The sequence below is a fragment of the Mytilus edulis genome, chromosome 3, assembly GCF_963676685.1.
Source record: "Mytilus edulis chromosome 3, xbMytEdul2.2, whole genome shotgun sequence".
NCBI lineage: Eukaryota > Metazoa > Mollusca > Bivalvia > Mytilida > Mytilidae > Mytilus > Mytilus edulis.
This window is the reverse complement of record NC_092346.1, coordinates 71,226,693-71,241,924: the sequence shown is the minus strand read 5'-3', so window position 1 is coordinate 71,241,924 and position 15,232 is coordinate 71,226,693. Positions and strand designations below refer to the sequence as shown.

General features: G+C 31.8%; 2 protein-coding genes across 2 annotated transcripts; one reads left to right on the top strand and one right to left on the bottom strand.

Moving 5' to 3' along the window:
• Nucleotides 1-597: 597 nt before the first annotated feature.
• Nucleotides 598-8,283, top strand: LOC139514938 (uncharacterized). The gene is made up of 6 exons (XM_071304519.1): nt 598-775; nt 1,849-1,910; nt 4,265-4,295; nt 5,013-5,156; nt 6,774-7,016; nt 8,041-8,283. The coding sequence occupies exons 1-6, from the start codon at nt 610-612 to the stop codon at nt 8,067-8,069; spliced, it is 675 nt and encodes a 224-aa protein (XP_071160620.1). The 5' UTR covers nt 598-609; the 3' UTR covers nt 8,070-8,283.
• Nucleotides 8,284-9,811: 1,528 nt separating this feature from the next.
• On the bottom strand, nt 9,812-13,047 carry LOC139517320 (calmodulin-like). The gene is made up of 5 exons (XM_071308248.1): nt 12,918-13,047; nt 12,682-12,712; nt 12,098-12,250; nt 10,541-10,792; nt 9,812-9,990 (listed from the first exon to the last, which is right to left on the bottom strand). The coding sequence occupies exons 1-5, from the start codon at nt 12,918-12,920 to the stop codon at nt 9,959-9,961; spliced, it is 471 nt and encodes a 156-aa protein (XP_071164349.1). The 5' UTR covers nt 12,921-13,047; the 3' UTR covers nt 9,812-9,958.
• Between the last annotated feature and the right edge of the window lie 2,185 nt (nt 13,048-15,232).

Here is a 15,232-nt window from a genome sequence, read left to right as displayed (position 1 = left end):
AATTCAATTCGTAGATCTCGATCAAATGCTGGCTGTTTTGAGTTTGCTTCATGTCCAGTTGCAAATATTTCATGCATATTAACGCAAAAAGCACTGTAGCAATTTCTTCCCCCAAGCAAAGTGACCTTCATATGTTTCAGCTGGTCTATTTGGACTCTTTTGATCATATATCTGCTCGTGTATCAATATATCTCCGTTTTTTATCGTTATTGGTGAATATAAGCCCGGAAAAGCTCTTCGGACGCATATGATAACAATGCCGTGTTACGTCACTCATCGCTGTAAAGTACATGTTGCATGAATATTAAATCATTTAAAAGTGCACTTATAGTAGATAGGTCAAGTAGCGTATGTTTAATTAAACAAATTAACTGCAGATTTAAAGTAAGTCGAAATTACATTGGATTAATTTATGAGATTAATGAAACTAATTGTAGTCAGATTTTACTGTGAAAGATTAATTATTGTACAATAAAAATACTTTTACTCATTTTTGTTATATAGTTTACAAGTGTATATTACTGTTTAAACATTAGTACACTTCTGGACCGACCTGACAGTACAATACTTTAGTATACTTCTGGACCTGACAGTGCATTACTTTATTTCATGATGATTATCTTCGTTACAGCTCATAAAGGCTTTGGATTATTTGATATAACTGACAACTGTGTTATAAAAACATGGGAATTGAAGTCTGTGTTGAGTTCACTCGGACAAAATATCATAACAGACGAGAAATTACGTGCAATGATACAAGAAGCTGACGTACATGGTAAGATTGTTCCATGCATTTGCGACCGTCAAATCGACAATTGACGACGACAACTCTTTAACTACAGTACTGTTATTCCTTAATTATTCCACGTTGACTGACAATGAAGAAGACCCGAAGTAGAATACATAGATATAAGAAGATGTGGTATGAGTGCCAACGAGACAACTCTCCATCCAAGTCACAATTTGTATATAAGTGAACCATTTTAGGTTAATATGTCGGTTAAAAGCTCATCAGAGCTTATGTTTGTCTATGTTTGTATACCTTGCCGACTCTAAATAAAGCTTATTTATTATTTATTTATTATTACAGTACGATCTTCAACAAGAAGCCTGGCCTCACACCGAACAGAAAGCTATAAAGGACCCCAATCGGACAAATAAAAAACCATTCTAAACAATATAAAAGAAAGGAAAATTAATAAGTTTTACGAATTTTAAAGAATAGATTAATAATTATGTAACTTTATTTTGAAATGTACATAGCAACTTCATATTTTTGTTATACTTTCGTATGGATGTTTAGTTTGAACCCATTTGATTCCGTTTCTGAGAAGCGGTCACTTCAGATGATCCCTTCTTTTTACTTGCTTATGGATATTCCATTATAGACATGATGGTATCCTATCTTTTACAGAAATACATTGATTTTTATTTCAGGTTTAGTCTAACATAAAAGTATTATATTGGTCAATGTCATACTTTCGTGGTTTCAATATATTTTCAAACTCCAAAACTCATTCGGTGTTCTTCCCATTCGTCTCCCTCTCTATAACCGGTTAGAATAATTTTTAGTTGTAATGGAGCGATTACAAGAAAGAAAAAGGGTAAAAATTACTATAATTTATTGAATAATAACTGCCCATTTCTTACTGCGCCTAAAGATTCCTTAAATGTAGGAGATTTTGCCTTTTTGGCACGGTAGAGGAACCTCACCACAAATGTTTTCATATACTGAACGCTTGTTTTTAAACAAAACTGTCAATTCGGTAGACTTTAAGTAATTTATTTTATAAATTAATTTCATTTATAATTATTTGTCAGTGTTTCTAATTTTTGTTTTTCTTCCAGGAAATGGAATAATAGATTTTGACAAATTTATAAAAAAGATGATTTCAACAAATGTTATAATAGTGAGTATACATAGATGATGTATGATCCTACTACATGATGTGTACATGGTTTATTTTGTTAATTATGTCAATCAAGACATTTTTATCTCATTGACAACATAATCAACGGTCAAATTACTCTTGTTTAAATATCTTTTTATTCAAGCTTTGATATGAAATCTTAAACATATCTACAAAAATGAAAGGAGGTCTTTTTTAAAAAATTTAAATGTCAATTGTTGAAATTAAGTATACTAAGGTCATACAGACAGTATTGATATAGTTTTAAAATTACAAATCCCAATGTAACTAATCTTATATGTCAATTGTTTAATCAAGTAGGATTTTTTTTTAATTTACACAAACTTTCAGATCTCAAGATATGTAATTGATTAATCGAATGAAGTGCTATTGTTGATAGAAGTATTTGGGTTGATCGAAGTATATAATTATTAAATACTGGTGCATGAACTTACATGTTTGAAATGGGTATTTAAATATATGTAAACATTATCTGTTAAAATCTTCGTCTATCGTACGAGCATGTGAACAAAATGGTAAGTCTTAAAAATATTGAAATTATAAGGACGAAATTAGAACAAATGCATATATTGCGATATTTTTGCAACATAATTGATTTATTAAAACTTAAAACTTTAATTAATTAGTCAAAACGGAATGTTATTTTTTTATTTTACCCAAATACAAATGAACGAATATTATATCTATATAGATTTTGAATAAAAAATTTGTTGCTCTTAAAAATCAGAGATGTCTTATTAAATAAACCGTTAACTAATCTTTTCAATTTAATATATAACATATATGAACGGATAAGGAGTTGTCAAGTAAAAGTTAACAAGACAACATACGCTCTAATTCTTCCTGATTCCATAAGAATTGCATGTGGATTAAACTGTCATCAAAACTGAATTCTTATAGCTAAAAAACGATGAAATATATATGCCCAACTAAAAATTAACATAAAAGAACACGGTTTAGAAAAAAAAAGTATAATAAAATTAATTAACTTGGTATCAATTCTAATGTAAAATTGACTGTCGTTTTCTTTCTTCTATTACGTATCGTGGTATCTTGTTTTTAAATGCCTTTTTATCAAGCGTTTATTTCACCCCTAACTTGCCTTATGTATACTTTTTGTAAGCTTTATGCAATGATATTTCTGCCCTGCCAACATATCAAGCTGTTAATACCGATATTGAGACAAGATTTTAATGTGTCGTATATTCGTTGTTGTGAAGAACTGTTTAGTATATATAACAGCGGCCAGCATCTTTAAATTCAGTTTCTCTCTCGGGCTCGTATCACATTAGCTTGTGTAAGGTTTGCAATATCCTCTATGTTTCAGGATATTATATTTCCTTCACTGTTTACTGAGTGGATCGAAACATTTTAAGAAGGTGAAGTATTTCAAATAAAGTTGTTAAACTGAATAGTTCCCCAACCGTGTTTTTAAAAGGTTATTGAAATATTTACAGTCATGCACCATCATCATTTAATAAAACCTCACAACATTGTAACTACACGAACATTATAAACGTCTCATGATGTATTATACATGATTTATAAGTTACAATTTGAAAAGGCGAAATTGAATGCTTAAATGATTTACGATATTTGTACATGTGCAATTTAAAAGCTAAGACTGATAAAGTTATCAATAATTGTGAATCACAGTAAAATGAACATAATTTCATACGTTGGCTATTAACCTGGAACCTTTAGCTGACTACATGGTAAGGGGGTTTAATTAATTAATCGTTCGGACAGAAAAGCGAATTTGACGTGTATTGCAAAACGTAAATAGAACTAACGTTCGGACGTTAACGTTTCGAATGCGAATTAAACCGCAGCATAAGTCGTACTGTTTTCTGCCCTTCGTTCGGGTTGTTGTCTATTTGACACATTCCTTATTTCCATTTTCAAATTTTATTATAGTCATTACTCTCTTGATGGGATTACATTCCTTGAGAAGAAGCTACTTATTAAGCAGACGTAACTTTATAGTAATGTACATCACTAAGTTCCTGGATTCTAAATATCTGCAAATCGAGGGAAGCAATTTTTAAAAACTATATATCGCCAGATAGCGGTTAATATTTTCGACAAGAAACAACCGACAAAAGACCCTAAAGTGTCTGGCACGTAATTACACGAAAACGATACAACTTCAGACAATCGTTTTTTGAAGTACTGTTTTTGGCCTAATATGAACACCAGGAAAAGTTAATTTATGTTTCGTTTCATAAGATTTGGATTCAAAGGAAAAAGGGCATAAAGCAATGTTTAAGTTTGAACTAACACTGTTCTCAAATTTTGTCTATATTTTGTTAACCTGAATTCTTTGATTTCAGGCTAGTGAACTTTCCCGAGAAGAACTTGCAGGTACGTGAATAAGTTAGTACATATGCAGCATTGTTATACTAGTACTACATAATGCAATTCTCTTTAAAATATTTAGATTCTATAGTACATGTATTGAACCGCCATGATCGAGACAATACGAGCTGAAATGGGAGCTGAACCGCAATAAAAAATCCCTCAGAAAAATCCAAGACACTACTTATATAAAACTAAACACACATTGCAGATTGCTTTTTAAAAATTCTGAAGATATGTATGGACTTAAGTTATATAAGCAAATCGCCAATAAGAAAGCAACTCATCAGTACAAGTAGACATCTAGAGGTTAAGTAGTAGTGTATACAAACACAACTAAATCTTCAACACAAAAACACAAACACAAATTGAAAGTAACTGCTGTAAAGCGAGTGTCATTAATTTAATCAAATTGTTTTAAATTGTTTATATTGCCCTAAAATCTAAATAGAATATGTCAAAAGTGGAAGATTTAAATTGAAACATTTGAAATCGAATGAGATCGACTCGTAGAAACAGTAAAACAGAATCAAAAGTGTTTTAAACATTTACAACTACAAAAATGTATATCCTATATCAATTTGAATGAAAATTTTAAGGGGCAAACACGCGGCTGTGTATTGCGTAATATACAAAAAATATGCATATTATACATTGCCGGAAGTTACGTATGCACATTAACATAGTTGTGTCCAGTATATTTTTCATCTGTTCTTGTTGCAGCATATAAGGAAGCATTCGGACTGTTTGATGCGAACGGTGATGGAGTCATATCAACATGGGAACTTAAATCTGTGTTGAGAGCACTTGGACAGAACCCCTCAAATGAGGAATTGATTGAGATGATACGTGAAGCTGATCTTGATGGTAAAATATTGGGGTTATTGTTATCATACAATAAAATGAAACAACACTAGACTTCTTTTAAAACAAGAAGCATTTTAAATGAGAGAACAGATAGTATGAAATTCAAAACAGTGTAGCTGTGGCCATTGATTGACACATTAAAATCATTCATTGACTGGGACAATTTAGGTGAACGTTTGTATGTAACGACCAATGCTCACTATGTACTTTTTAAAGACACTTAAACTATGGGGTCACCAAAGGTTCTCAACACCTAAATAATGTAATTCGAAAAATTAATCAGAAATAACACGATATTTTGATTTATATCCATTGATATAAATCAAAACACAAAGGTTATTCCTGATTAATTTTTCGAATTATTTTATAATTAAAGGCGTTAAGAAACCTTTGTTGACCCCACAGTTTAAATGTCTATCGTAGGTACGTCATGAACAGTGGTTGTTACAGACAAACGTTCACGTAAATTGTCCCAGTCAATGGATGATTTTGATGGGTCAATCAATGGCCACAGCTACACTGTTTTGAATTTCATACTATGTTAAAGACAGATCTTTACAACGACAGCACTTACTAACCGGGTATCCTCCACAAATATGTCTAACAGATGTCTGTAAGGGTTATAGGAGAAGCGGACACAATGAAACCTTTAGTTTATTGTTTAAAAGTTTAAATTTGTTAAATGTGGAAAAAAGAATTTGATATCTGAAGACAATACGTGTGTTTACATTTAAATCATCCTAACTTTTTACGAGAAGAACCTTCATTTTACTGATAATCAAAATTATAATTTATTTTCGGCTAATGAAAAAACAAATAATTCAACATAATTTTTGAAGAAAACATTAATGATCATTAATATATATTCTAATTCTCAAATATGGAACAGTTTACCCAACGAAATAAAGATGATTAATACACTTGTATCGATCTTTCAATACTTAATGTTACAAATTCTTCTTAAATTGTGCAAATCAATACTCTTTTTCATAAATATCAATATAAAATGGTATAATATGTATATACATGTATCATCATACTATTGTATGTACTTTATGAATATGTTATTATTATTTTAAGGACTCCCAAGAAAATTATGTTTAAACCTCTTGGAAGAAAGATTATTTATTTATTTATTCAATGCATATAACAGTAATAATAAGAGTTCAAAATGTGAACATGATAAAAGAAGACAGCTTACATTTAAGAATTCAAAACATTATGTACAACATGAAAATAGAAAATTAAACTAAGATTCACATAAAAATATTGCACTGACAAATCACATTTTAACTTTCGGTTCTAAAACTAATGATCTGTTAGAGTACTTTTCGCTCAATATTTGTTTTTCTATTCATATTCTTATTTTTTTTTTAAATAACAGTGGTGTAAATGTACAGCATAAGAACAGACTATATATTTTTCCAATATAGGGATCAACCTGATAAAAATATTCACCTTTTAGTATTTGTATTTAACCATAAGACGATAACTCTGTGAAGCAGAGGCACACTGAAAGGTAATAAACATATTCCTATGTTATGACTGCTGTAGATTTACGGTGTAATCTCGTTCAACTTTCACATTCATTCATCTGTGGTTAACATTGTGTTGCAGGAAATGGAATTATAGATTTTGACGAATTTATAAATATGATGATTCGGAGGAACAATTCGGAGGAAAGTGATGAAACACTCCGAGAAGCTTTTAACATTTTTGATCATGACAACAACAATTTCATTACATGTGCTGACCTGAGATACGTCATCAAGTCTTTGGGATTGGACATATCAGATGAAACAATCGATGAAATGGTTCGAGAAGCAGATGAAGACGGAAACGGGAAGGTTGGAGTTGAGGGTGAGTTTTGTCATATCTTAAGTGATTGTACAAAGATATTTTACTTGTAGCATATAGGTGCACATTTGTTTTCTTATTCGGACTGGAAATCATTGTATTTTCAAGTCTTAAAGAAACGCAATGAACGCCAAACTAGAAAACAGTTTCGTTTGAAAAGAAATTAAGTTTATGTTGATACACTAGGTCACATGTATTTAAAACGAATATGTTTCATACAGCTTTGATTCTTATCCAGCGATTTATACTGGATAACAAAATGTGAACATTTGAAGCAGTATTTTACCAAAACTAATGTTGGGCTCAACTTGCAAAAAGGACCGTGTTGTGTGTGAATAAGTTTTAAGTATAACACTTAACAACAACACTTTACCATAATCGCATTTAAAGAAGAAATACTAACTTGGACTAAAGGCGAGCCAAAGCATAAATCATAAGTTTTGATGAACTAAATGTAGAAAAAAATTACAAAAATACTGAACTCCAAGGAATCTTCAAAACGGAAAGTACCTAATCAAATAACAAAGACAAAAACTAAAACACATCAAACGAATCGATAACAACTGTCATATTTCTTACTTGGTACAGGCATTTTAAAGTTAGAATCTTATAACAATATGACCAGAACACAATAGTTAAATAAGTTTTCTACAAACCAATATTGATGGAAAATGAGGATGGGTAAATCGATAGAAGAAAGGTGGGAGACCATTCAAGTAGTACCATGGTGATGTGGTTCGTCACGTTTTTTTTCAAAATGTTCATGATGCCCGTAATTTGATTATAAGTGTTGTGGTATCATTGCAACAGGATGAATGTTTGGTAATTGTAAACAGCAAATGATTATATGTTGAAGATGTTAACATTTGTCTCAGAGGTTTAATGCTCACAATTCAGTACAGTATCAACGTGCATTCCCTCTTCAATCTTGAAAGCTTAATAGAACATTTAGTACATGTCCATATACTGTAAAACGTTGCTACCATCATCCAGCATGATTATAACTATTGCTTTTTTCTATTTACAGAGTTTATAAAAATAATGAGATCAAAATGAGTGTTGTCTGCTGCAAACAGAAGAGACGCTTTATACGAGCATGCCATTTAAATGTGTGCTTTTAATTTAAGGCCATGTAGACTTGATTCTGAAGAAATACGCAATTAGTCTGCAAGTCGTTTGTTATTCTTTTTGTTATTGTTGTTGCTGAATGTTTGTTTTTGAAATAAGCTATTTATAATATTTTTTTCAATACATTTTTATATTGAAAGACTATTTGATTTGTTTCCCTTTCTATGGGTAGTTTGTGCTAAATAAAGGCAACAGTAGTATACCGCTGTTCGAAACTCATAAATCGATTGAGAAAAAAACGAATTCGGGTTACAAACTAAAACTGAGGGAAAGGCGCCAAATATAAGAGGAGAACAACGACACAACAGAAACACAACATTAAAATGTAACACACACAGAAACGAACTATAATAGAACAATGGCCATTTTCCTAACTTGGCAGTGGACATTTAAAAAAAATGGTGGGTTGAACCTGGTTTACCACATACAACCACTATCTATTATTATAACCTAGGATATACGTTTTATAGGACTAACATCTCTTTTCCCCCCAATTGACCCTTATGGTTAAGTGAATTTATCTCTTTAACTTGGCGTCCGTCGAACGTTAACGTTCAGAAAAATCTTATCCTTTGAAACTATAGGTCCAATCAAAAGTCAGCTTAGTCACAATCATTTTTGGATTTTCTAGTTTAAAAAACGTGTAAAACAATACAACATAGGACTAACATGCAAATATCATCTATGAAAACTTGAGATAGAAAAAATCTCACCGGTGTAAACAGGTTCAGGCAATCGTTTCACAATCTTAGAGCGTATGTCGGTCGTTTGTCATATCGTAAGTTTTTGACCGTTTCATAAACAATCGTAAGTAGAATTTTATCTTAAATTTGATCGTAAACTTACGAGTGTTTTAAACAGGCAGTCGTTTGTCAAATCGTAGTGATTGAACATAAAAATGAGAATGGAAATGGGGAATGTGTCAAAGAGACAACAACCCGACCATATAACAGACAACAGCAGAAGGTCACCAATAGGTCTTCAATGCAACGCGAAATTCCCGCACCCGGAGGCGTCCTTCAGCTGGCCCCTAAATAAATATATATACTTGTTCAGTGATAATGAACTTTTGTTAAAATCATCAACAATACATTTATTTACAGAAAATTAAGTTCCATTGGATGATTAGAATACATGTGTTCATATTATTTTGTCCCAATCATAAGTAACTGAAATTTTAAACTCCTGAAATGATCGTGGATGTATCATTTCTATGTTTGAATGTTAAGGAAGTTCGCTTGTCATGTTTATTTTTAATTATTTTTTAATAGTTTTTGAGAACTTTAACCTGTCAGTGATAAAGCTATGAAAAGTCAAGAGAAATTATTTTACCTCCAACATTTCAATGGCTTATATCTCGAAAACAAGCACATTGACCTTTATATTTCTTTGACTCTTTTGATTCCTTTATTAATCCCCTATCAATATAAACTAGTGTTTTGAAAAGGTATATGTTTTGAAACTGAGAAGCGAACTCCCTTAAGTTCTACCTACAGCCAATCAACACCATAACTATTAGACAACAGTTACCCCTTTTATGAGTCATTACCCTTAAAACGAGGTTTACCAATTTCATTACAACATCTCAATACATGGTTTATACGTACTTTGGAGTGAAAAACTACTCCTTTCTTTTAGGGTACACATAAATGGAAACCTTTGGTTAAATATTGATATCTTAAATTTATTCATAAATTGACAGTTATTAAAAAATATTATTATTATTATTTACAGAAGTTTTTAAAACATCCTTTAAATGCATGACTTCTGACACATATTACGATAGTATTCCTGTTCAATATATTCGGTAAATCAATCTACTGCTTTTCATTCATCATTTTCGTAAAAGCTGAAAAATAATGGTTTAAATATTATTTTCTGATTTCGTTCATTTTACTTGGAGAATGACGTGTTCATTAAGGATGACAACATGACAGTTTATATTTTCTATGGAATATCCTAAAGGAAGAAAACGCCTGTTGTGTTGCAAGATCTCTATAGGAATCCAATACATACAGTAATAGTAGGTTAAAAAGTGCACCATGCATAAAATAGAGAAGGTAAAGGTTAATGAGATAATAAGCTATCGATAAAAAGGACAGCTAGCTAAGGGTTAACATATGTCGGGTCTTCAAAAACACGAAAATATCTTTATATGTCAAAGTCTAAAAAGCGCCGAGGAGAAATTTGTGAATAAACTTGAACACAGAGTATCAAACATCTTCCATCTGCATCAAAGTTAAAACCAATAACAAAAATAGAAAAATATCCAAGGTCAAGGTGACACGTGTACACGTGGAGGGAGTTAACTAATTATCAGTATTTAACTCATTTTCTTGATCCTCGAAAGAACATAGAATTATATTTAACTAAAGTGGAACAAAATTACTGTATTATACCTTGGTAATATATTTTCCCCTCATCGTCTACTTTAACATATTTTACTATTTTTCGAAACTCCACATTCGAAAAATTTTCTTCTCCAAGACTTGTCATAATGTCTTTCAGCTGATGTAATTCTACAGAGCCTTCTCCTTTCAGATCAAACTGTTTAAATGCTTCATTTGCCTCTTCCTCTTCATTTCTCGAAGGATCATGCAACTTTTTAGCATAATATAATAAAAAGTCATTTATATCAATATTGCCATCACCTGAAATGAAAACAATATATAACACAAACCAGAACAAAATTTATTCTGTATAAACAAAGTACTATAAGAAGTTGATGTCTCCGACAATACGATAGCACGATACACGAATAGTTACATAGTATGAATGTTTAATAAGAAACCGAAACTTTTATTTCATTTCCGGAATTCCAAATTATATGAAATTTCCAATAAAATGCAAAATTCATTATCACAAGTGCTTCAAATGACCTATAGGAAAACAAACAAACAAACATTTGTAAATAACTCGTAATTTCATGGTGATAGCATGAAAACATAATTATAAGATTTGAATACTTCTCTTTTATAATTTTAAAATTTTGAAAACTGTTTTTTGGTCCTTGCTCTTCAACTTTGCACTTATTTGGCTTTATTACTATTTTAATCTGAGCGTTACTGATGAATCTTATGTCGACGAAAGGCACGTCAGGCGTATTAAATTATAATCCTGATAACTGTTTACACCACTGGGTCGATGTCACTCCTGGTGGACGTTTGGTCCGAGGGTAACGCCAGCCTAGTTGTCAGTACTTCGGTGTTGACATAATTATCAATTATATGGTGAATTTTATAAGTTTCCGGTTACAATATTTGAAAAACTAAGGATTTTCTTATCCAAGGAATAGATTACCTTAGTCGTATTTGGCACAACTTTTTGGAATTTTGGGTCCTCAATGCTCTTCAACTTTGTACTTGTTTGGCTTTATAACTATTTTGACCTGAGCGTCACTGATGAGTCTTATGTAGACGAAACGCGCGTCTGGCGTATTTAATTATAATCCTGGTACCTTTGATAACTGTTATCGCGCGCACAATTTTAGTATGAAGCGCTTCAGCACTTAATACAAAAGGACGTTTTTCAACGCTTTTACGCCCCACTAATACTTTGAGAGGAAGGATTTATTCTTTAGTTGTATTCAGTTTGTTGATAGACTAGTGCAAAACAATCATAAATTTCGTTTAAGTTCACCAAATTACTATAGATTTATTCCTCATACTAAACATTTATATTTTACACTGGGTAACACGTTATTGTGAACGTCACCACTTGAATCTACATGTATATCTATTTTGGTTTCGCATGATTTAATTTTTGCAATAAATTTTTTTCAAATCGGATGTATCCGTCCATGAATATATCTCAATGTAATAGTAATTTGATTAAGTATGGATTTTCATATACTTTTAAAAATGACAAAGTATGAAGCCATTTCTTTCAAGGCATATGCATGATAAGTTATGACTAATGAATATTGTGAGGAGGTCGAAGTGTCTATTTCTACTTACTTTCCATACCATCGGAGTCTATTGATTGAAACATATCTAGCAGTTCCTTTTCTGTAGGGTTACAACCTGTACTCCGTACAACTTTTGCTACGTCATCTCTAGATAGTTTACCAGATTCGTCAGCATCGAACAAGGCAAAAGTCTCCCTTATTTCTGTAAAAACAATAGATATTTCCAGGTTTAAGATGGTATTAATATGAACTATATTCCAATAAAAGTATAACACGTTAAGTATATCTCATGAAGCAGAATGAAAAAGTCCTGAATCCAAGCTTGCCACATGTGGAAGAAGTTCTGGTACATGAGATCACCCCGGTTTTTGGTGCGGCTCGTGTTGCTCATTCATTAGTTTTCTATGCTGTGTTTTGATGACTTGTTTGTCGTTTGATCGTTTTTCGTTTGTTCCAATGGTGTTGTCAATTTGTTTTTGACTTATGAGTGTCAATACTCCTTTGGTATATGTTCTACCACTCTTTCGAAAGCTATCTCAGCAAAATTATCTTTCAATTAAGCAACAAGGATACTTAGTATTGTACACGTTTTAAAAGTGGTTTGCAAAAAGGGCGGGGGTTATGTCATCTTACCTCTTTCTTCTTCCTCTGTTAAAAGTCCAGCCTGGAAAAGATTAAGAATGTTTATGCAGAAAACGATAATTGTCATTGCGGTCACTAAAATTAATTCAAATTAAAAAGGAGATTTGTTCAACGCACTACAAGGTTTTAATCTTGTAAATTGCCTTAATATTGAAACACAACGCGTCTGTTTGCAAAAAAATATGCAAAATTTACAAATTATAAAAGCAGTAAAAGTCTTAACTTACCATGATTTAATTGGCACATATAACTTCAAAGTTTACATTGTTTCAAATTCGTCGCAGTAAATATCAAACATTTAATCATTTAAATTAAAAAAGACCGATATAAGCAGTCAAACATTTCACTGCATTTGTCCTGACAAAAGATTACATTGTGTATCTGTTACTGAATCGACATACAAAGCAATATTGATTTGAAATAGCTATACATAGCTTATAGGATCTCATTTACGGAATGTGTAATCTGTGGTGTTTATTCCGTTTTGAAAAGGAAAATACCAGTATAATGAATTGATATACCAGACGCGGAATTTCGGAACTGACATGATTTATAACTAACTGATATAAATATTTTCGTTTATTAGTTTTGAAATTGTAAAGAAACCTTTACTCTCTAAGGCAAAGCTGACCGTAGTTTTATTTGGTTAGTTTTTTAAGTCCTTTTGTTCAAATAGCCCTTCAACATTTTCCGTTCTTATACATCCTTGGCTTTCAAATATTTTGCTTTGACCGTTCCTGATGAAGGTAAATCCAGAACAGCGCTTCGGACGCATGAAATTCATAACGCGTTTTTTTAATATTTCAAACGTTATATATATTTATATCTTTTGATATCGGGCATACTTGATCTGTTTATATGCCAATCATCACATTACTATTTCTGGGTCGTCGCATTAGCATGATTCAGTATTGGCATGATTGATGCAATTGAAGCGATACATTTTATCTGTACACCGCATCGGAATTAACTGATACTATTCTGTTCTGGTAAAACTGTTTTAACATCAAAACCTTTTCAAAGAAGGGTTAATGAAATTGTAATTATTTGTACTTCTTTTTGTCGAGCTGATATTCAGCTAGTTAAATCTACACTTACAATTGAATAAAGACTAGATGTAAATATTAAGTGTTACTTAAATGGACGTACGGTGACCTATAGTAGTTAACTTCTATTTCAATTGGTCTCTGGTGAGTGTTCTAATTGGCATTAATCATATCATTTCTTCTATATTTTGACGTTATTCTGGACATTAAATTTGGATAAATTGTTAATGTGGGGACAATTTCACAAGAGATGTGTTCATACAATCTTCGCCCCTTTCAATTTTGGTGTGTTTAACTTTATGATTTCTTTGTTTTTATCTGCATAAAGTTGTAGACTTAGTATACGTTATTTTATGTCGACCTACTACACACAAGTCTGTCCCATACAAGGGCCTGTGATCCAGTGGTTGTCTTTGGTTGCTGTGTATCATATTTGTTTTCGTTTATTGTTCTATGATAAATCAGTAGGTTGGTTAACTCGTTTCCATTTGTTATAACATTTTGTCTTACGAGGCACTGTGATAGCTTACTTTTAGGACCTTCTGAGTAATAATTCCGCTGCAATTTATATGGTTTACTAGACACGTAGTTGTTTAAGTTTAGGATTGTTTCGATGTTCATATTATATCTGTCTGATTATTCAAACTGTATTTACTGTATTGTCGATATTCGATAAATCCAGAATTGCATCATTTGCATGTGGATCCAAGACAATATTATTTTTCGATAATGTATAATCGATGTGTATAGCTATTTTTACAACAAAAAGAATGAACCAAAGCTAGAATTGTTCTTACACATCACTTAAACTATGAACTTTCCATTTCTATGTAGCAACATTCCAGAAGCGCCTGCATATGGATTATACATCTCATAGAGATGCAATAATCCAGAGCTTGTATTTCCTTGCATGATTTCCTTGATAGAGAGTTGCTGCTAATACAGAAGCTTTTAAACAGAGAGTTAATTTCAGCAATTCAGGAATTTTACGAACACCATCATATTTTGGTGAGCGTCACGGGATATATATTTTTCATGTGACGATGGATATGTTCCAATTGAAGTAACAACAATCCCATTCTCTTTCCCTCGAATGTGAACTACCACAGGGTTTTAAGCTAGATGAGCAACACAACGAGTGCCACAGGTTGAGAAGAATCTGCTACATTTCCGGAGCACTCAACATCAACCTCTATTTCTTTGTGGGGTTGGTGTTGCTCAGTCTAGTTTCCTATGTTGTGTTTTGTATGCTGCTGTGTGTCTGATGGTCTTTGTTTCGCGCATTGCCACGGCTTTGTCAGTTTATTTCTATCATGAGTTTTAATGTAATATCCCTTTCATATATTTCGCCTCTCTTTTGCACGTGCTTGTGTATCGATTTATATTTTTTATGTGTATATTGGGTCTTCACCATTTGGGAGTCTTTAGAGGACGACTATACGCACGAAATAATAATATTTTTTATCGCTTTCTTGCATTGTTTATTGTTCCCCGTA

What these genes read in the sequence shown, in the direction of transcription:
- LOC139514938 (XM_071304519.1), top strand. Translation starts at nt 610, where the DNA reads ATGATGATTATCTTCGTTACAGCTCATAAAGGCTTTGGATTATTTGAT. An exon ending in ACAAGAAGCTGACGTACATG is followed by an intron (nt 776 to 1,848) that starts GTAAGATTGTTC and finishes TTTTTCTTCCAG; the next exon opens with GAAATGGAATAATAGATTTT. An exon ending in CGGGAAGGTTGGAGTTGAGG is followed by an intron (nt 7,017 to 8,040) that starts GTGAGTTTTGTC and finishes TTCTATTTACAG; the next exon opens with AGTTTATAAAAATAATGAGA.
- LOC139517320 (XM_071308248.1), bottom strand. An exon ending in AACAGAGGAAGAAGAAAGAG is followed by an intron (nt 12,251 to 12,681) that starts GTAAGATGACAT and finishes TTGTTTTTACAG; the next exon opens with AAATAAGGGAGACTTTTGCC. An exon ending in AGACTCCGATGGTATGGAAA is followed by an intron (nt 10,793 to 12,097) that starts GTAAGTAGAAAT and finishes TTTTCATTTCAG; the next exon opens with GTGATGGCAATATTGATATA.